Consider the following 22,431-nt stretch of genomic DNA (forward strand, 5'->3'; position numbering starts at 1 on the left):
AGTGAGTTATCTTCTGTATTTACAAGAATTGGTTCTGAGATGAAGATAATAATACATCACAATTATAGAGGACCTTTGTTCTGGTACGTTAGAATACCTTCACGTTAGTTTTCTAATATTTAAATATCTCACTTTACAAACGGAGATGAACCACTGTGTTTGCTAATTTATGGTAAACATGAAGAGAAAGATTTGCCAGAGATTCTCTGTAAGTAATATTTTGAATACCTTTTTTTTTCTGTACTGGAGATCAAACCCAGGGTGCCCTACCACTGAGCTGAATCCCAGTCTTTTTAATCTGTTTTGTATTTTGAGAGTCTCAATAAGTTGTCCAGCCTGGCCTTGAACTGCAATCCTCCTGCCTCAGCCTTCTGAGCAGCTGGAATTACAGGTACAAACCACCATTCCCAGCAATATTAATCCCTCTACTTCTCCATACAATACTGAAACATTTTGTTACAAACACATGAAATATAGTCAAAGGTCAACTAGTTTCAGATCCTATAGGAACCTGGGCAAGTTTTTAATTTCAAATTTAAGGTCACTGCTGTCCTAAAGTTCGCCCCTCGTGTGTTGCTCCATAGTTTTCATTTACCAAGTTCACAGGTTCCTTTGGTGAAGCTAATGTGATAGATACCTTTTCACCAAGTCGAATGCTTCCACACTTCAGAATGTTGATGTCATTTTTGCAGTCATCCATGAAGCCACATATTAAACGGTAATCGCTGAAAATGATGGCTGTCATCTTGGTAATGTACTGGTGACACTGATACTCAGTGATGTTGCCTCGGTGATCCACCAAGCAGGAAACCATGTAACCTTTTCCAACTGGTTCATCAGCACATTCTTTAATCTGTTCAAAACAAAGTGGCTGCGTTTCAAGTATTCCGTGATCATATAAAACAATGCTTTTTTCTTTTCTTTTTCCAATACCAGGAATTGAACTCAGGACCTTGCACTTGCCAGGCAGGTGCAGCAACACTGAGCTACATCCCTGGCCCTCTTTTTCTTTTTTTAGACAGGGTCCTGTTATGTAGTCCAGGCTGGCCTTGTGGCCTTGAATCCACTATATATATAGCCCTATCTTGCCTCAAACTCACAGGGATCTTCCTGCCTCAGCCTCCCAAGAGCTAGGAATATAGGCGGGTACTATCATGCCAAGCTTTAACTGGTTTTTTTGAAACCAATAGATCAGTGGTGGCGAACACAAGTGCTGCGGCAAGCTGTCTGTAACACTGAAAGCTCTAAAAGGTTGCCATCACTGCCACAGGTTATTCCACAAATTATCCTAAAGGAAACTGGGTCTCTAACTCCAGCAGCAAATCCAGACCAAGTCAAAAACTTAGTTTAAAACACAAGATTTCACCTTTTTTTTTTTTTTTTTTGGTACCAGGAGTCAAACTTGGTACTAGTACCACTGAGCTAAATCTCCAGCCCAATTTTGTTTACCCTTTTTTTTTTTTTTGGTACCAGGGATTGAATTCGGGTTCTTACACTTGCAAGGCAGGCAGTGGAACCACTGAGCCAAATCCCAGGCAATTTTGTTTAAAGGAAGAAAAACAGGAATTTAACTAGTCAGCCAATGGCAACAGAGATCTTCGAGAGTCAAGGTGAACATTCTTTCAGCTTAACCTTGAAAAACAGGCCCTGAGTATATTTCTAACTTTTGTTTTGTTCTGTGCTTTAGCAAAATAACATTAAATTCAAAAGTGAAAAGAGAAAGGAAATGGCCACTTAAAAATCCCAGTATTTGCAATTCAACTACAAGAAAAAAAATCCTGCATAAAATACAGGACAGCTCTAGTTCTTAGGACATAATGGCATAAAGAAGTATTCATATAGGCCTTATACTGGACAATAAGCAGTTTAAAAATCTGCAGAAGGGCCGGGGATTTGGCTCAGTGGTCCCACCAGTTGTCTTACAAGTGCAAGGGCCCGAGTTCCATCCCTGGTACTCAAAACAAACAAACAAACAAACAAACACAAACCTGCAGAAAAACTAAGACCACATTTTGAATAATTTCTTTTTTGGTACCAGAAATTGAACTCAGGTCCCTGCTCTTGCAAAGCAGGCACCAGAACCATTAAGTTAAATCCCCGGCCCTCAAAGAGCACATTTTGAATCAGAGCCCCAATAATAAGCCAAACATATATTTAGTTTCAATTACTTGAGATTTTCCTGCAATGTGGAGACATAGTACTCATTTGTATTTCAGTTCACCAACATTTACAACAGAGTATAGTGTCTGGATAAGAAGTTTCAACCATTCTGCTGGATAATACTTTTCTTCAGTCTCACTAATATTAATAGCACAAACAGAGCGGAGGCACACAACTCTGGTCCTAGGACTTGAGAGGCTAAGACAGGAGGATCACAAGTTCAAGACATTACTAGGCAGCTGAGAGAGACACTATCTCTAAATGATAAAAAAGGAATACAGTGGGCTCAGTAGTGTTGTTGCCTGCACTTGCAAGTGCAAGGTCCTAAGTTCGATCCCCAGTACCAAAAAAAGGGGGGGACACAGTGTTCTCACTTAGCTCAGTGTGAAGGCCTTAATCAGTATTAAAACATCAATATGTGATATAGCATGTACCCAGCATGCACCAGGCCATAGGTTCAATCCTTAAAGCAGAGGGGAAGGGAGGTAGGGGGGAAGGGGACTGGGAGAGGGAATACTGAAGAAGCTGGGGAGCTGATTCATTAGGTGCATTAAAAAATGCTTGAGCATTTAGCTCAATTGTGGAGAGTAAGTAAATTTGGTTTGCAGGTTTTTTTTAAGACAGGGTCTTGCTATGTAGCCCAGGCTGGCCTTGAACTCAAGGCAATCCTCCTGCCTCAGTTTCCCTGAGTGCTGGGATTACAGGCATGCCCCACCACGCCCATCTTGGTTTGCAGATATTCTTGTGATATTCCTTTTCTCCATGAAAGTAGGATTTCCAAACTCAAAAAAGAAAGATAGAAGGGTGACACAGATAAAGGATTTTCGGACATTATGTCTTCCTGATATGGCACTTAATTTTCCCAACTCCTGTGTAATCTCTTTTTAAGGAAGAAGAGGTGTGCTTGTTACTCAGATCTTTTACAAAACTGTAACATAGTTACAGGGTCACCACAAAAGATCACTAGTTATGAGTAAGGCAGCCTAAGGCAGAGTGAAATTATCATGATGAATATGCATATACTCTGAATTAAATTTCCACATGGTAATCAAATCTGCACAATTTAATGCTGATATAAAATGAGGCAAGACAATCGTATATATTTTCTAATGTGTCCAAAAAAGAAAAAGGCACCTATTTACAAGTTTTTTTCCTTTGCAATACTGAACATTGAACCCAGGGACTTGTGTATACTAGGTTGGTGCTGTACTACTGAGCTACATCACCAATCCCTTACTTAAAATGAACAGTTTCATAATAAAAGTGAGATTATACAAGCATTTATAGGTCAAGCCTGGGATTGTTTCTTTGACAGTATCTCTTTCTCTCTTTTTTTTTGGTACCAGGGATTGAACTCGGGTCCTTGTGCTTGCAAGGCAGGTGGCGGACAGTATCTTTCTATTTCTAAGTAATCACTTTTCTTCTTGAGATTCGTGAGTTGGAAGTTTAGTCATATAGCCAGCCAAAGGGGTTTAAAATGTAGAATATTAAATCTAGAAGCCAATGCTATTCTGTTCTAAAGCCCCAAAGTAAATATGAAGGGTCACAGCTTTAAAAGACCAAAACATGTCTGGTTGAATACTGGAGGGCCTAGTACTGATAGGTTCCACCATCCCAGAAATGACAGATATGAAACAGGGCCCTGGGGTGGGACAGGGCCTTCCTTCAGAGCTCTGGAAGTAAGCAGCTCGGACTTACGTCATCCATACTGTCAATTCAAGGACAGATTTTAACTTTGGAGTAGAAAAACAGCAACCATTTTCTCCATAATTCTGTATTTCAGTGTGCAAAAGTTTAAGGCTTTCTAGGATTTCTATTACTGATTCAAAACTCTTCACCCAAAAAGAAACTTCAAGTACTATAATTTTCAGCCCAGCATGATAGCACATGCCTGTAATCTCAGTACTTGGGAGGCTGAAACAGGACTGCCACGAGTTCCAGGCCAGCCTGAGCTACATAGTGAGATGCCTTAAAAACAAAATACCACCCCCAAACTAAAAACAAATCCCACAATTTTCATTAATATCATTTGTTCTCTACATTCAGTCAAGATAAATAATTCAAACATTTCTCCCATTAGTATCCGTATAGTGCTATCCACCCCCGCAACCCAGTACCAGGGATTGAACTCAAGACCCTGCACTGATGAGGCAGGCAAGGTGCCCCTGAACTAAATCCCCAGCCCCCTAGTGCTATCCATTTTCATTAGTTGCTTTTGTCTTTATACTCAGTATCAATTTATAACTATATGAATGTGAATATCCAGAACCTTCCTAGCACTAATTCCTGTTATTTGAAGCATATGCCCCTGTGGTTCCACTGATCCAGCTGCCAAGCCAGAACACTGAGAATATTTATAAGCCTCCTGGGGAAACAGTTCTGGCTTTGCCTCAGGAACAGCAGATGTGAAAGGTGTGAGAGCAGCTGTGATAACCTCTGCAGGTGCACGGACATGTGGGGACCAAGAGAACCTGATTTTGAACTGTTCCAGCCAATAGCATCCCACTGTCAGTGTAGGCGGTGTTAAAAAAAGAAGTCTAATTACGCGCCCCCTTCCTATCTCTCAACCAAGACAGATGTGAATTCCAAGAAAAGTAAAATATCTGAGTCATTCCTCTCTTAATGACTGGTCTGGTCAAGAGATGCTAATTTTCTCTTCTAAGTCATAAGTATTCACAAAATTCTTTTACCACTTACCTCTGATATGGTTGATTTGCAAACCTCTCTGGCCACAGATTCAAATTTGGGATCAGTAGTCAGGTTCAGTTTGTAATTCCACAACAACTACATGCGAAGAGAAAACCACACAAAGGAAAAAAGACTCCAGTTAGAACAGTATGACATTTATCACCAGTGGTCACTATAGATGATAAAAACCAATCACACAGTCAGCTAAGGCCTACTTACACGTCAGGTAACAAAAGGTCATCACATCATAGATAAAAGGGAAACAAAAGAAAAAGCAGTACCATGTGCAGACAAAATAAAATCAGTGCCATTCAGACATCTGTCCTTTTACTAAAGGGGAATTTTTTAAAAATTATGAATTTAAACCATTTAGTGTGAAGAAAAAATTAAGTATTAAAGTCCCTGATAAAAGTTTTCAGAGAAAAAATAAATAGGTTGCAGAAGCAACTTATGCTTAAATCAGAAAGTCTAATCCAGAAGTTCAGATGTCGTAGATTCTGAGATTCCGTTACAAACAGTGCTTTCTTTTTTCTCTTTTCTGTTTTTAGCCAGGGTCTCTCTATGCAGTTCAGGCTGGCCTCAAACTTGCAGTAATCCTCTTCCTCAGCCTCCCTGGTGCTGGGATTACAGGTGTGCACAACCTAGCCCAGTCCAATGGTGCTTTCATAGATCAGTTTTATGAAGGAGTCGCTCGGGGTCTACCTTCCACAATGATCGATTTCATTCCTTTAAAACACTTTACTTGACCACACACTACTTTAAATGACTGTTTTTTTTTTCCCTTCAGTGCCGCTGGGGGAGGGGGCTCTATCACCAAGCCATAGCCAGAGTCCTACACAATTATTTTCACCTGTGGCAATCTAGAACATAATATATCCAAAGCCACCACTATTCTTAGGTGAGGGCTAAATCTTACTGTCTCTTTGAAGATTTAAATATTTTTATTTAGTGATTCCATCCGTGCCCCCACCGCCACCATCACCAGGGATCAATGTCAGGACTGCACTTTCAAGGCAGGTATGGTGCCACTGAACTAAATTTTCGGCGCTCCATTTCTGAAAAGTAACAAAAATGAGCCTTTAAACCATTCAGTAGGAGGGCCAGGGATTTAGCTTAGCGGCACCATGCCTACCTCACAAGTGCAAGGTCCTGAGTTCAATCCCTGCTATCAAATAAAACAAAACAAAACAAAACACAAAAACCAGTAGGAGAGGGCAGAGCAGAGGCTCTGGCTAATTAAGAACATGAAAAGACTGTTTTGGAGGGAATCCATTCCTTTCTATCTAACTGCTATGCTGCAGGGCGAAGGAATGTAACCAGCCACTCACTGGATCAGTACATCTGCTTAGCATGTCACCACACACAATCTAATTTCCAGGAGTTTGGAAAGAGACAGAAGCATTTATGGAGTACACAGTGCACTACAGGCACTGTGTTAGGGACTGCAGTGCAAAGCAGAAGGTGAGAGAGACAGACTGCCCAATAGTGACTACGGACAACCACAGGAGCTGTGAATGGCATCACAGGTACCACAGCAGCATGGGAGGAGCACCCCATGTGGAAGTGGGATGGGGATTTGGCCAGGAAAGGTTTTCCAGGGAAAACGCTATGATGATGATCCCAGAAGATCAGCAGTCATCAGCAGGATGAAAGTGTAGGGAAAGTATTTCAAGTAAATGAAGCTGCGTGCATGAGAGTAGGCATGAAAGGAACTCAAAGTCCAAGGAAGTATGACTCAGGAGAGGCAGACCAGGACCAGACCCGGAAGCTGTAAGCCATGCCTGAACTTTGAACCCCAAAGTGAGGGGGTCACTGAAGGGAAACTAAAGGGGTGACATGACTGGATCTGCTTTCTGGAAGTGGAACGGAGGCATAGAAAAATGCCAGCAGGCATGACATGGAAAGAAGTAGGTAAATCTAGGGCTGCCGAGAAAGATTCAGTGAAGAAGCAGAAGGACGAACAGGGTCTCTTCCTTCATCAAAATAGAGTAATAAGCTCTAGCCTCCCAACCATCATCCCAACCATCATCAACAAGTCAGCCATCTGAGGACAAATGAAGGGAGCCGGAAGAGAGCAGCAATAAGCAATACTGCGACAACAGTATGCAGAGGACACTCTGGGAACCCACAGGAAAAACACACCTTGGGGAGTGATGGTGGAGTAATCAAGTTGCCCTGGGCTTGTTACTCAGGGATTAAAAGAAACTCTGTCAGGTGAACTGGGGAAACTGGGGCTCCAGGGATGCAAAAGTAGAAGGAAAGAAGGGGTGAGGATAATGCACTAGCAAATGGCTAGCGTGGAGGGTGTGAAAGATGGGGCCAGGGGAGACAAGGAGTCAGATCACATTGAGTAATGCAGTTCATATCAAAGAAAGGGGAAGCTAATACATAATTTAAACCAGCGTTCAAAAGAGCAACTCTGAGTGTGGAGAAGGAAAAGACTGGGGGCTGTAAGATTAGTTAAGAGGCAAGAATTGACTTGGATGGGGAAAAAAATGGGATACATCTGAAATATAAGGAATAAAGTAATCACAAGACCCAGGCGTGAAAAATGAAGGAAAATTTCTTTACAATCAATTATTGGAACACAGAGTCTATGGCTGGGCATGGTGGCACAAGCCTGTAACCCTAGCATTTGAAAGTCTGAGGCAGGAGGATCACAATGAGTTTAAGGCCAGCCTGGGCTATGCAGTGAGTACAAGGTGAGCTCAAACTACATAGACCCTGTCTCAAATACCAAAATAATAATAATGATAGTGATAATAAAAAAATATGGACTGGGGATTTAGCTCAGTGGTTCCACCACCTGCCTTACAAGCACAAGGTCCTGAGTTCAATCCCTAGTACCACAAAACAAAAACAAAAAAACCCAAACAAATAATAAAGTAAAATAAAATCTGAGGAGCATCAAGAAAGGCCACTGTGGCAAGGAACAACAGTGTTAAGAGAAGAGATCAAAGAACAGGTCATTGTCGAGAAGTGGCGCGTGTAACAGTGAGGACAAGGCTTGAGAGGTTTGGGCAGAGCGGTTATACAATGACTTAGGTGTCACTGGGGTCACTCAGGCCATAGCATGGACCGCAGAGGGACAGGAAGAGGAGACCACTTAGGAGGCTCTTACAGAAGAGAACGGGATGGCTTGGCTCAGCGACAGTGGTCAGACTCGGGATCTATACACATCAAAAGGAACAGGGACAAAGAGAGGAAGAGAGGAACAAGGGTTTTGATTTCAGCAACAGGAAAAATAAAGAGCTACTGACTGTGATGGGGAAGAATGTAGGAGGTGAAAGCTTAAGAGTAGGAAATAAAAGTGTTTAGTTCTAGAAATGAACATGAGACAAAGAAGAAATGTGGACTCCATAGCTGGAGTTGAATTCTGTGGAAGGCCTGGGCTGAAAAAAGACAAGAATGACAACTACCTACAGGGCAGCACTGACCCTCTTCAGGAATAAAGTGCCTTCATGTAGAAACTGTATGCCCCAGGGGCATGCAAAGTTTTAACACTCCTCTGGCATAGCTTCCTGGGCTCCTTCTAAGGATACACCCAAGTACAAGAGTCACCACATTCCGGGAAGCCCAAAGGTAACTAACTCACCTATTGGGGTTTTATAATTCATTTACAGCTCTTTGTAGTCCATGTGGTATTTACCATCTGGGTCACTTTGATTATAAGCAATACTGCCTAGAAACTCAGCTGACATTTTATTCTTATTAAGAGAATTGGGCTGAGAAGTTAAGAGAATTCATGGTTGTACACACCTATAATCCCAGCACTCTGGGAGGCTGAATCAGGAGGATGGCGAATTCAAACCCAGCCTGGGTAACTTAGTGACTTAGTGAGACACTGTCTCAACATATAAAAAATAAAAAAAGACTGGAGATGTAGTTTAGTTCAAAGGCCCTGGGTTCAATCCTTGGTACTGTAGTAAAACAAAACAAAACAAAAAAATCATTCTCATTAGAAGCATTTTACTCATGGTTTACAGGGCTATTATAAACTGCTACAAATGTTCCTGTACGTGCCCTTGTATGTAGATTTATAAGCAGTTCTGTTGAATAAATATCTAGAAGTGAAATGGTTGGTCTATGCTACGCCTATGTTAAGCTTTAGTTAAAAATACTAAAGAGTTTTACAGCCAGGTGTGGTGGTGCACACCTGTAATCCCAGCACTCAGGAGGCTGAGTGAGGTAGGATTGTCTCAAATTCGAGGCCACCATGGGCTACATAGTGAGTTTAAAACCACACTAAACTACGTAGTCTCAAAAAAAAAAGCCAAAGTGCTTTGAAAGTAGTTGCACTAAATTACCGCAGTGCACAAAAGGTTCCCTATTCCACATTCATACTAATATTTGATACTGACACTGTCAGTCTTAATTTTTAAGCTTATTTTGTCTTTTTCAATTTTAGTGATTCTTTTTTTCCCCCACTTTTCATTTTTGGTACTGGGAATCAAACCCAGGGCCTCACGCTTGCCGGGCAGGTGATGCAGCACTGAATTACATCCCTGGCCCTCAATTTCAGTAATTCTAATGGCAGGTACCTGATCACTAATGAGGCTGAGCACCTCTTTTCCATGTTTATGCCATTCAGATATCATCGTCTCCATTTTTTTATTCCTTTGTATTTTCTTTATTGTTTTGTATTGCGTTCTTACATATTTTTTTACTATATTGCCAGATATATTAAAAATACTTTCTCCTCTATGACTTGCCTTTTCACTCTTAATTTTGTTTTTTGCTTTTTTTTTTTTTTTTGGGGAAAGAGGGTCATATTATGTAGTTCAGGCTAGCCTCAAACTTGAGAGGGCTGGGGATTTAGCTCAGTGGTGGTGCTGCCTGCCTCGCAAGGGCAAGGTCCTCAATTTGATTCCCCAGTACACACACACACACACACACACACACACACACACACACACACACACAAAACAAGTGATCCTCTTGCCTCAGCCTCCTGAGTGCTGGGATTATAGGAGGGCACCACCATACTTGGCTTACTATTGTGTTTAATGCAAAAAATTTTAAGTGTCATGCTGGAGACTGAAGGCTTTATGCCTGCTGGCAAGGGCTTTACTACTGAGGTACATCCCAGCCCCAGTAAAACTAAATTTTTATGTAATTCAAGTAATTAATCTTTTTATTAATGCTTAGTGCTTTTTGTTTCTCGTGTGTGTGTGTGTGTGTGTGTGTGTGTGTGTGTGTGTTACTGGGGATCGAACTCAGGACCTTGCACTCGTGAGTCAGGTGTGGCACCACAGAGCTACTTCCCTGGCCCATGTTTCTCATTTAAGAAATTCTCTGCCAACCCCAAAGTAATGAAGATATTCTCCTATGTTACCTTCTAGGAGTTGTATTGTTTTACTTTTTCACTTTTGTGTCTACAGTGCATCCAATAGATATAATTGTACTAGTAGAAAAAATTCAAAAGAACAGTTAATTCCCTAGATACAAGGTCAGTATACAAAACTCAGGTGTATTTTTATATAATAGGAATAAACAAAAAACTAGTTGAATTAGTAAATAATTCTATTTGAAACAGCATGCCTGAGGAAACTTCACCCAGAGAATTTCCTGGATGTGTTTACGGATGCGTGCATGAAGGGCCCAGGCCCTTTCCCCCAGTGCTCAAGGCCAGTGGTCGCCTCCGCTTCCTCCACTGCTCCCTCCACTGCTCTGCTGCGGCCCTTCTGCCCCTCCTCACCACAGCCTCTTGCCATAGTGTCCTCACTGGTGCCTCCCAGCAGCGTCTCAATCAGGAGGGAAACTCCCTCTACTTTGTTTTCAAGGCTGTTTGCCTATTCTTGACACTGTTTCCATATACATTTTAGAGCCACAGTATCATTTCAACAACAACATATATGGAATTGCAAGGATCTACAGGTAATTTTTAAGAGCTGACATTTTCATAGTAGTAAAAGTTTTCCAAGTCAAGAGCATGGCTGCTCACTGATTACTCAGTTTATCTTAATATTTTATAGCTATCTGCAGAGTAGTCTTGCACATTTTTAAAAAAGGTATTTTATTCAGGTATGCTGTTTCAAACAGCATTAATTAAAATGTTTACTTATTTCCATTATATAAAAATACAACTGAGTTTTTGTTTTGGTGCAGGGGATCAAACTTGGTCCCTTGCGCTTGCGAGGCAGGCTGTGGTGGAATCACTGAGCCAAATCCCTGGCCCCACAATTGAATTTTATACAGACTCTGTATCTAGGAATCTTATAACAGACATCTATTAGTTACCCGCTAATTATCTGTAAGTCCTTTTCGATTTCCCTTTTTTTTTTTTTTTTTTGAGACAGGATCTTGTTATGTAGTTATGGCCGACCCTGAACTTACCATGTAGCCCAGGCTGGCCTCCAACCCACAGCGATTCCTGCCTCAGCCTGCAGTTCTAGGATTACAGGTATGCGCCACCACGCCCGGCTTATCGATTTTCTACTAATACAATCCTGTCATCTATAAATAATGACAGTTTAATGTTTCCTAATTCCTGTTTTCTTTTTTCTCACCTTACTGAACTAGTTATAGTGAGCAGGTGTGTTGTGTTGCCAATCTGAGGTAGAAAGCTGTCACTATTTCATTTGCTGTAGATTTTTTTCACAGACACTATTTAAGAAATTAGATAAATTCTCTTCTAGAATGAGTGCTCAAATTAAAAATTTGAACACTAATCAAATATTTGATTAGAAATTATGTAATTTAGGGGGCTGGGGATTTAGCTCAGTGGTTCCGTGGCCTGCTTTGCAAGCGCAGGGACCCGAGTTCGATCCCCGGTACCCAAAAAAAAAAAAAAAAAAAAAAAAAATTATGTAATTTTAGGACATGCAAGGGCATTGTGGTTATGTTTTTCTAAAAGTCCTTATCTTTTAGAGATATTTATTGGAATATTAACACATGAAACAATATGATGCTTGTATTCTGCTTCAAAATACAAAAGGAAGGAAAGTAGGCAAAGACACAGGATCCATCTGAATTAATAACTGAAGCTGTGTGATGATTACATGGGTGATGTCTATAGATACAATCAACCCATAAAATTTACTCTTCCAAAGTACAATTGGGCAGTAAATATTCACAAGGTTGTGAACGCGTTATCATTAACTGCAGAACATTTTCTTCATTCCCTATGGAACCTCCATGCTTATTAGCAGTCATTTCCAATTCTCAATTCCCCCAGCTCTTAGCAACCACTAACTAACCTTTCTTGTGGATCTGTCTACCCAGACACTGCATGTGACCAAACCATATATATATATATATATATATACACACACACACACACACACACACACACGCTGCGTTTCAAGTCCAGTCCTTGAGATCCAGACATGTATCAGCACTTCATCCCTACTTGTGCCAAATAATATTCCAACGTATGAATACATCATGTTTTATTTATCACTCATCAGGTGACAGACATCTGAGTTGTTTCTACTTTTAGGTCATTATGAGTAATGCTGCTAAAAATGTAGCCTTTTTTTTCTTTTTTTCTTGGGGGTGGCAGTGTGGATTGAATGGAGAGCCTTTACACTGAGCTACATCCCCAGCTCTTTTTTATTTTTTATTTTTATTTTATTTTGGTCTAAACTGCCTATACTGGGTTCAAAATTGTGATTTTCCTACCTCAGCCTCCCAGAGTGCTGGGAATACAGGCATGTGCCACCACACCCAGATTAAAAATGTATACATTTTTGTGCAAGCATGTTCTCAGCTTTCTTGGATACTGTGATATATTTACATACACATATTTTTAAATTTTGTGTTTTGTTTTTGTGGTACTGAGGAATTGAACCCAAGAGTACTCCACCACTGAGCTACACCCTCAGCTGTGGATGTTTTTCTTTTGAAACAGGTTCTCACTAGTCCAGACAGGACTCAAATTTGTGATCCCCTTGCCTCAGCTTTCCTAAGTGCTAGGACTACAGGTGTGCACCACTATAGCCAGCTATATTTTGCATTTTGTCCATAGTTCCTGGCTCTTAACTTCCGACCCACAGATGAGCATAGAAACCAGAATTTCTCTTCCCCAAGGCAGGTCATAGAAACTGTCATCTTCCTCTATCTTTTTGACTTGGAATAGCCATGGAGAAACTGTGACCTACTCTTTTCCAAGAGTAAATTGTAAGACCCTGCTCATTCCAGAGGGTTAGTTGGTGTGGTGGTGCACACCTGTAAACCCAGCAATTAGGAGACTGAGGCAAGAGGACCTGAAGTTCCCACCCAGCACGAGCAACTTAGTGACTTACCAGAACTCTGTCTCAAAATTAAAGAAATAAATAAAATAAGGATAGGGGTATAGCTCAGGGGGAAGGTCTTGGGTTCAATTCCTAGTACTACAACAACACAAAAGAAGAGAGGGAAAGGACTATGGCACCGGTGGTTTGCCAGTGGCATCTAAAGTGTATGTGTGGCAGTCTTGGGGACCGAGTCCCCAGCCCACGGGGCCACGACCAGAGTACACCTGGCTAGTGTTCACTGCTGTAGAGTTTAGTGCTTGCTGCTGAGACAAAATCCCCACACCTTTTGAGATCACAGAAGTCTTCTATGTTGACTGTCATGGTGGAAAATGTTTTTCGGACAGAGAGGCAAACACCTCAGAGAAGAAATGATAAGTCACGACTCTGTTCAACTCTGACCCTGCCGCCCTGTCTGCCCCAGTGGCCACGCTGCTTACACTCCCACCAGCAAGGGAAGCAGATATCCATTGCTCTGCATGCTGAATTTGACAACATTTGTTCCTGCCCAGCTTGGTGGATACAGCCATCCCGGTGGATGTAAAAGAGAATCTCACATGGCTCGGATTCAGGTTTCCTTCATGACAACAGTGCCGAGTGCCTTCTGCGTGTACTGGCCTTTGGAGAAACATCAATTCGCACCCAGTACCCACTTTAATTTGGGCGGTGGGGGTGCTGGGATTGAATACTGGCCTCACATGTGAACTGCATGCTCTACCACTGAGCTGCACACCCTACCCTAAACCTCTTTATTCTGTGGTTGTAAGACATTTTTGTTTTTTATGTTAAATAGATCCTTAACAGAAAATGTGTGCAAATTATTTTCTCGTATTTTGTGGGTCTTTCAACTTTCTTTTTTTTTTGTTGTTGTTGTTTTTTGAGACAGGGTCTCACTACGCAGCTGAGACTGACCTGCAACTCACTATGTAGCCCAGGCTGGTCTCAAACTCGCAGCCTCCTGCCTCAGTCTCCCGAGTGCTGGGATTACAGGCATGAGCCACCACGCCCAGCTTCAATTTTCTTAACTGTGTCTTTTTCCCTTAGGAGACGGGGTTTCCTTGTGTAGCTGCCTCACATTCATCACCCTCTGGCCTCTGTCTCCCAAGTGCCGAAATCCCAAGCATGAGCCACCATGGCCAGGCTTGACAGTATTTCTGAGTACAAAAATTTTTTAAATTTTGGTGAATTTATCTTTTTTTTTGTACTGGGAATCAAACTCAGGGCCTCATGCTTGTCAGGTAGGTACTGTGCTGCTGAGCTACACTCCCAGCCCAGATTTACCTATTTAATAAACTTTTTTGCTTGTTTTTTAGGTGTCACATCTAAGAGAGCATTGCTTAATCTAAAGTCATAAAGATTTACACCTATATTTTATTCTATAAATTTCACAATTTAGCTCTTTTATGAAAGTTTTTTCACACAGTGTAAGGCAGGGTTTTGAATTCCTTCTTTGCATGTATATTTCCAGCTGTCCCACAGTTATAAAGTCTATTCTTTCCCCCACCAAATTATCTTGGCATTCTTGTTAAAAATCAACTACATACACACCTGTAATCCCAGCACTCAGGAGGCTGAAGCAGAACGATAACTGCAAGTTTAAGGCCAGCCTGGACTACAAAGTGAGTTCAAAACCAGAGGGAAGGGCAGGGGATTTGGCTCAGTGGTTCTGCCACCTGCCTCGTAAGCACAAGGGCCTGGGTTTCATCCCCAGCACCAAAAACAAACAAACAAACCAGGGTGAACTACACTGCAAGCCCTTGTTTCTTTTTATTTTTTGGTACTGGGGCTCAAACTCGGAACCTTGTGCTTGTGAAGCAGGCGACAGAACCACTGAGCTAAATTCCTGACCCCCCTTGTTTCTTTTTTTCTTTTTTGAGACAGGGTCTCACTACGTAGCCTGGATTACCTCAAACTTGTGGTGATCCTCTTGTCTCAGATTTCCAAGTGCCAGGATTACAGATGTGTGCCACCACGCCCAGCTTAAATATACTTATTTTGGGACTCTCAATTCTGTCTACCCTTATGTACTACCATACATTCTTGATTACTGTAGCTTATATAAGTTTTGCAATTAGGAAGCCTGAGCCCACACCTTTGGGGGTTGTGTCTTGCTTAGAAAAGATTTCCCTCTATTCATATTTTCTTCAAGGACTCTTATGATTTTATTTTGTACTTTAAATCACTGACCCAGGTAGATTTTCTTTAGACTAAGTAGTTCACCTAAAGCAGCCAATTTGTCTGTCTGGGAGTCCCCTATCCCCTATCTACCTACTACCGTGTGGCACGGTGCTGTCTGCCAGACAAATGCCTTTTTGAAGACTTAGTTCACTACTTAGCTCACTCTACCCCACCTGGACAAAATTCACTTTGCGTTCCCATTGTACTTTTGTGGACTTCTACCAAAGCACCAATACTTTTATCACAGATTTAATTTCACATTAGTGTCCTTTTAATCCATTGATGACTACATTAAAAAAACTTTAGTATGGTATTTTAAGTTATCAACTTGAAAAGCAAAGAACTAATTATTTTCATACAGGAGTTATAAAAAAGGAAAGTTTTGCCAGGTATTGTGGTGCATGCCTATAATCCCAGAATTTGGGAGGCTGAGACAGGAGAATCGCCACAAGTTCAAGGCCAGCCTGGGTTACATAGTAAGTTCAAAGCCAGTCTGAACTACATAGTGAGACCCTCTCTCAAAAAAACCAATAAAATAAAACAAAACAAAAACTATTCCCCCCCAAAATAAAAGAAAATTTAAGGCTAAGTACATAAATATTATTTGGCACAATCTGCTGGCTTCTGCAAAGAAGGGGAATTTGTAGATTTTACCATGGTTCTTAAAAGTTTATCATCCTTTTAAGATTCAGAGAATCTTAAGAGAACATAAAACAACCGGAAAAGCATCCTAGTATCTGTCATCATATATACAAAGCACATAGAGTGAGTTACAGAAAATCCATACTTACATGATTGCAATCTGATGAAATTTCATTTTCAGGCTGGAAAGAAAGAAAAAAAAGACATGATGTTTTAAAAAACAACAAATAAGTAAATACAAAAAACTCAAAATTTGAAGTACTACCAAAATAAACTCAAAACTCAGAAACGTGAATATTCAACTGAGTATGTTTTTCCACTATAAAAAGTAAAATGGCACTTCTATATCTTGCAAATGCTGGGGAGAAATGTACCAGAAAAAACATAAAAGCCATGATCCCTGCCTGCCTGGTGGTACAAACTGGAAATGGGAGGAACAGAGCAATAACAACAAAGGGACACTTTCCTTTGACCGGATACTTTTCAATTTTATGGTTTTTGTTTTGTTCTGAGACAGGATCTTGCTTTGTAGTTTGGGCTGGTCTGGAGCTCTTTAGGTAGCTCAGGCTGGCCTTTAACATGTGGTGAGGCCTAAGCCTCCCAAGTGCTGGGATTACAGGTGTCCACCACTCTGCGCAGTGATGCTTTCCAATTTTGAAAGCTAAAGATCAAGCAGGAAACAAGTATCCTTTCCTCAAAGAAAGCTGGACATCTAAAGACACAGCCTGTAAAAGAACATAGAGAAGGTCTGGCAATAATTTATAACTGATCTAAATGTCACCACTGGGGGAAGCACCGAGGGTACACAGGACCCCCATTCTCCCGACACTACAAATCTCCTTTGGTGATCTTGTTCAGGCCAAAAGGGAGATAGGATGATAAAAATACATATCCTGAGAATACATATCCTACTTCCTTTCCATCCAACATGTTCAAATAAATTGTGTATTTTCCATGAAATATTACCAATTTTGGCTGTAAAAGCTGTCTCTTTTCTTTCTTTTCAGTAGTGGAGATTGAAGCTAGCAATTGTATATGCCAGGCAAGCACTCTAGTACTTACTACATTTGTTTATTTTGAGACAGTCTCACTAAATTATCTACACTGGCCTTGAACTTGTGACCCTCCAGTCTCAGCCTCCTCAGTAGCTAGAATTACAGGTGTTGCCACCCTGGCCAGCAAAGGTTCCATTTTCAAGATAAGAAGATATTTTTTATTCAAAGATAAGGAAGCCAGGCATGGTGGCCCACATCTGTAATCACAGCACTTGGTGAGGCTGAGAAAGGAGGGTCAAAGTTCAAGTTCTGCCTGAGTAATTTAGAGATCCTGTCTCAAAATATTTAAAAGAGGCCATGGACACAGCTCAGTGGCAGAGTGCCCATGAGTTTGAGCCTAAGTACCCCCCAAGACACATGAAGATTAGTACTTATTAACAAATCAAGCAGCCACACTCGGCATACTTCAAGTAGGAAATAAGCTGAACTTTCTCCCAACTTGTCTAAATGAGAACAGATACTTTATGTCTGATTTTTTTTTTGAGACAGTCTAATGTGTGTGTGTGTGTGTGTGTGTGTGTGTGTGTGTGTGTGTGTGTGTGTGTTTGAGGTTGGCCTTGAACTCACTATGTAGCCCAGGCTGGTCTCAAACTCATTCTCATGCCTCAACCTTCCCAGTGCTGGAATTACAAGGATGCACCACCCTCCCTGGCAAGAACTAATACTTTACTGCATTTCTGATTCCAAATTCAGCCTCTACACTATGTGCTTTCCCCTCCACCTCAATTTGAAGTGCTGAATTTATATTTAACAATTTGTTAAAAAGTCATAGGCTGTTTTCTACTCTATTGCTCTCCCCGCATTCTGATCTATTTTGAGACAGGGTCTTGCCATGTAGTTCAGACTGGCCTCAAACTTGCAGCAATCCTGCAGCTTCAGCCTCCTGAGTGCTGGGATTACAGTTGTGCACCACAACACCAGCTCTATCCCCTTTTAGTCTACCTCTTAAATTTTCCAAACAATCAGCCATTCTAGATCTTTTTCAAATAAGGCATGGAAAGCAATAATCCTCCACTCGTACACATTTTTACTAAACAATAACTTTGGCTAAGAGAAGCATTTTTGAAAGAAATCCAGAGCAATGGAGAATTTTTTAAATCATGTAGTCAAGATGAAATCTACTCATGGAAAGCAAGTTCTCTCTCATCTTTATAGCCCACAGGAAGTATATGAGCAAATTAAGGATTGTTTTAATGGCTTGTTCCCCTACACAGATTTGTACACCAGATGCTTTGCAGTTGCTTCTCCTGCTCTGAACTGATCTACACCCTGGACCACTGATGGTAAGCTAGACCACTGGCTGGCTTTGGCCAGTGTGATTTTGGCAGGCATAGCGAGGAGCAGAGGTTTTAAATGCTTGGGAGGTTTGGCTTGTATTTTTGCCCTCCAGTCTTTCCCCATGAGAAGAATATGCACAGGTAGCTGGTTGTACAAGGAGGAGGACAGACATGGACCAGATCTGAAGCCAACTTGCTGCCTAGAGCAAAGCAATTCCAAATAACCTTCATAGACATTGGCAAGAAAAATAAATATCAAGGGCCGGGACTTAGCTCAGTGGCACAACATTTGCCTTGCAAGTGTAAGATCTTGAGTTCAATCCCCAGTGCCAAAAAAAGAAGAAGAAAAAAAAATGTAAAAGAGCTGCTCAAATTTTGAATGTTTATTATATGAAGAAAAATATACCTATCAGGCAAATAAAATAATTTTTTAGTTTCTTTCTACATGTAGTTCCTCTAGAAATATGAGAATAAAGGAATGTCACAAGAACAACATTGTGATGGTAGGCTTGTGAGATTAATGGAACCACATAGCTATTGTCTTCAGTCAAAGAACACAGGAGTGATTTAAAAAAAAAAAAAAAAAAACAGAACAAGAAAAGGGCCAAAGGTATAGGAGAAGTGTAGAAGGGTAGGGGAAAGGAAATAAGGGGAAATAAAAATTATGAGAAAAGGAAAAAATGGAAACAACGTCTTTGTAAATAGGGGAGGGTACAGGGGGTGAAGGGAGTGCAGGGGTATGGAGAAAAAATGAGAACCAAGATCTGTCACGTAAAGGTACAAGATCCCAATGATGAATGTAACTGTACTGTATACTTAAAAAGTACCAAAAAACTCAATGAAAAAAAAATCAAGATTAAAAACAGAACTGGGCCAGTAGTATTTTACAAAAGTTTGACAACATCAATGCCAACACAAATTAATTAGAGAAAGCATAAAAAAATGCTATGGTTTAGCACTTTGCTGTTTGATAAGGAACTAAAGGACAGAAGACTTAGGAATAAAACAGATGTGGGTGCCAACTCAGGTTTGGTTCTCAAAATGCACTAAGTCCAAAACAAATCACTTCATCAAACATAATGTATCTAGTCCCCCAAAATGGTAAATGTGAAAAGGATTATCTCTAAACCTGGAAGAGCGGTACAGAGTATAAAACCCAGAACCAGTAAAACAGTAAGGTTAAGGACATTTTTTTTCTTTTGCTAATAAGCAGAAAAATAATATTCAGAAATGATCCCAAGAAATAAATCAACAAGCATATATTCAATAATGATGTACCCAAATTGTGCTAGACACTGTTGCAGGCAGGATACAAAAGAAACAAAAGATCTTATCTTGCCTCCAACCTGGGTATTTTACAATCCAATTGCATAGCTAAATAGTGAAATCTGTAATATAGCAAGCACAGGAACGTGAGGGAGACCTAAAGAACTAGACAGAAGATGGAGCGCCAAAAAGGGCTACAGTGATTCCTTTGAAAAGGAAGCTGCATGATCCCCAGGGCTCAGGAATAGAGCTACTGTTGCTTTATTTTATCTTATTTTACTTTAGTTTCTTGAGGTAGGGTCTCACTATGTAGCCTAGGCTAGCCTTGAACTCACAGGGATCCTCCTGCCTCTCAGCCTCCCAAGTGCTGGGATTACAGGCCTGCGCTACCATGCGCAGCTCTTGCTGTTTTTCTTCAAAGCTCAGTCTTTAATTTACATTTTAAGGCACTGTTAAATATGTGAACTACTGAAATAATTGCCATTTTATGAATAAATATATATATCTACTTGGGTATGCATGTTTTAAAAAATTATAATATAATATAAATAACAAGATAACAATCAAGACAGAGGATTAAGAGCTGAAACCCTTCTGATCAGTTTAGGACTCCTACTTTGACCTCTACCCACAAATCTGAGCCAAAGTGTTGGCTCCCAGTCTGCAGTCTGCAGAAGCATCAAATTAAAAGCTGAGCCAAGCTGTGTTATCAGCCGTTTTTTATCACCCTGGAGCCAGAAATCTGGGCTTCCAAAAGAAGGGTCTCCTACCTCAAGCGTTACCCCTCCAGCAAGAAAACAACTGCTCTCTTACAATGGAAAGTAGGGCAGAACATTTATTAAAAGTTTCATAAATCTTTCTGTTAACTGGCTGCATATATTAGCACTAATACAGAAACTATTATGAACAGAGGAAAAAGAGGACCTAGCACGCCTCTCCACCCCAATACATCAGTGACTAAATCGCAGAAGTCATTTAGTTAACACTGTATAAATGATGCAGAGCACGATACAGTGGAGCACTGAGTACTCAGAGACACTTGCCTGACTCCAAGAAAGAATGTGGTAGGTGTGGTGGGACACAAAAGCTGCTGCTTAACTAAGGGGAAGCTACATTTATCTCTTATAATACAAGACTGCAAAATAAATGGAATTGTGTCCAGTTTTATAGAAGATACTGAGAAATCTGATCCAAAGTACACTGCTAAGAGACAATAAAATTGAATGTAAATAATGATAATAAATGACAGTTTAAGCTTATCTGATGCTCCCCGCTTGAGCTTCCCCAAAAGTGGCACAGCTGGGGAGGCCCTTGCGAGAAGCAAGAAAAGTAGGGGCTGGGGATTTAGCTCAGCAGTGCCGCAGCCTGCTTCGCAAGCACAAGGTCCCAAATTCAATCCCCAGTACAAAAAAAAAAAAAGAAAGAAAGAAAAGGAAGAAACAGGGACGGGGATTTAGCTCAGCGGTTCAGTGGCTTGCCTTGCAAGTGCAAGGACCTGAGTTCAATCCCCGGTACCAAAAAAAAAAAGGAAGAAACAGACATGAAAACACATAAATGTAGTGGTCTACAGAGATTTTTCTGATAGTTACATGAAGGATTTAGAAGTTGGCAGTCCAGATAAGAAAACAATGAAATAATGAGATGTACTGTATTAGGGATCTGGATTAGCCCTAAATAACCACAATGAATTATAAAAACTTTGCTTAGTATATTTGGCTATTCTAAATCACTGACTCAAATGTTTTAGGTATCCTCATACTCTACTAGTTGAGTTTAAAAAAAAAAAACCTGAAATCATTGTGTTTTTGTTCATTTGTTTGTTTGTTTTTCTGAGACAGGGTCTATGCAGTTGAGACTGACCTGGAACTCACTATGTAGCCCATGCCCTGAACTTACAGCAATCCTCCTGCCTCAGCCTCCTGAGTGCTGGGATTACAGGCATGCGCCACCACACCCGGCATGAAATCATTTTAAAGACTGAAACTCCTAGCTCTGCCTCTAAATTCTGTAAACTTAAAGTTGGTTTTATGGAAAGGAATAATGAAATAATAATGGAAAGAGAACTGACCAACAGAAATATTCTGCTTCAGGAGTTTTGTGGCCTCACATATGTCACTTAGCTTCTCTGGACCCCAAGGGAAGGCTTTGGACTAGAACAGGGATTTCTCATCTAGGATTCAACAGTATGCTTTATGAGGCTGAAACTGTCATGAACTTTTGATGAATTGTTAAATATTTATAACACGAAACAATTAAGAAACATTGGCTGAACACTGGCTGAGGTCCTTTCCAATTTATGAGTCTATAAAATCTGGGATATGGAATTTTAAATAGAAGTATTTACTGAATTTCAAGTCTTTTACATATTATGATGACTCCTACTGCTTTATTTTAATCATTCTCTGCTGGTCAAAGTCACAAGCAGGTTTCAGAATAAACTACTGAGAAGCTTGGGTGTCAAAGTCTGAGTTAAGCCAACCATTCCATTCACTTAGAAGAATGTTTTACACTTTGGACAAGTCTAGAACCAAGGAGAACACGCTGAGTTAATGAGTCTGGCCGGAGACATCAAAGGATTTGCAAAACTAAGCTGGAAGCAGTCCCAGTTTCTGAAATGAATGCTTGGGAGATGGATGGTGTCTAAAAGATGGAACATTCAAACCGGGCATGATGGTACAGTTGTAATACCAGTTCCCTGGGAGTTTGAGACAGGAGGATTGTAAGTCAAGCAGAGCCTGGACAACTTAGCTCAAAAATGTTTTCAAGGACAAGGGGAAAATATGAGAACCAAGACCTGTCATGTAGAGGTACAAGATCCCAACAATGAATGCAACTGTACTGTAACCCTAAAATGTACCAATAAATTCAATTATTTAATTTTTTTAAAAAGCAAAAAATCCATTAGGTATTATTTTAAAAAATGTTTTTTAT

At 40.6% G+C, this 22,431-nt stretch overlaps 1 protein-coding gene across 3 annotated transcripts in view; it reads right to left on the reverse strand.

The window, feature by feature from the left end:
- Window positions 1–22,431, reverse strand: part of Glg1 (golgi glycoprotein 1) — a 141,538-nt gene that overhangs the window by 46,051 nt on the left and 73,056 nt on the right. For all 3 annotated transcript variants that reach the window (XM_010644404.2, XM_010644405.2, XM_019210698.1), the window contains exons 2-4: window positions 16,052–16,084; window positions 4,858–4,944; window positions 638–853 (exon numbers count right to left, since the gene is read on the reverse strand). In XM_010644404.2, coding sequence (XP_010642706.1) covers window positions 638–853; window positions 4,858–4,944; window positions 16,052–16,084 — 336 coding nt within the window. The remainder of the gene's footprint in view (window positions 1–637; window positions 854–4,857; window positions 4,945–16,051; window positions 16,085–22,431) is intronic.

This window comes from Fukomys damarensis, unplaced genomic scaffold, assembly GCF_012274545.1.
Source record: "Fukomys damarensis isolate Sample0158 unplaced genomic scaffold, DMR_v1.0_HiC HiC_scaffold_32, whole genome shotgun sequence".
NCBI classification, from domain to species: domain Eukaryota; kingdom Metazoa; phylum Chordata; class Mammalia; order Rodentia; family Bathyergidae; genus Fukomys; species Fukomys damarensis.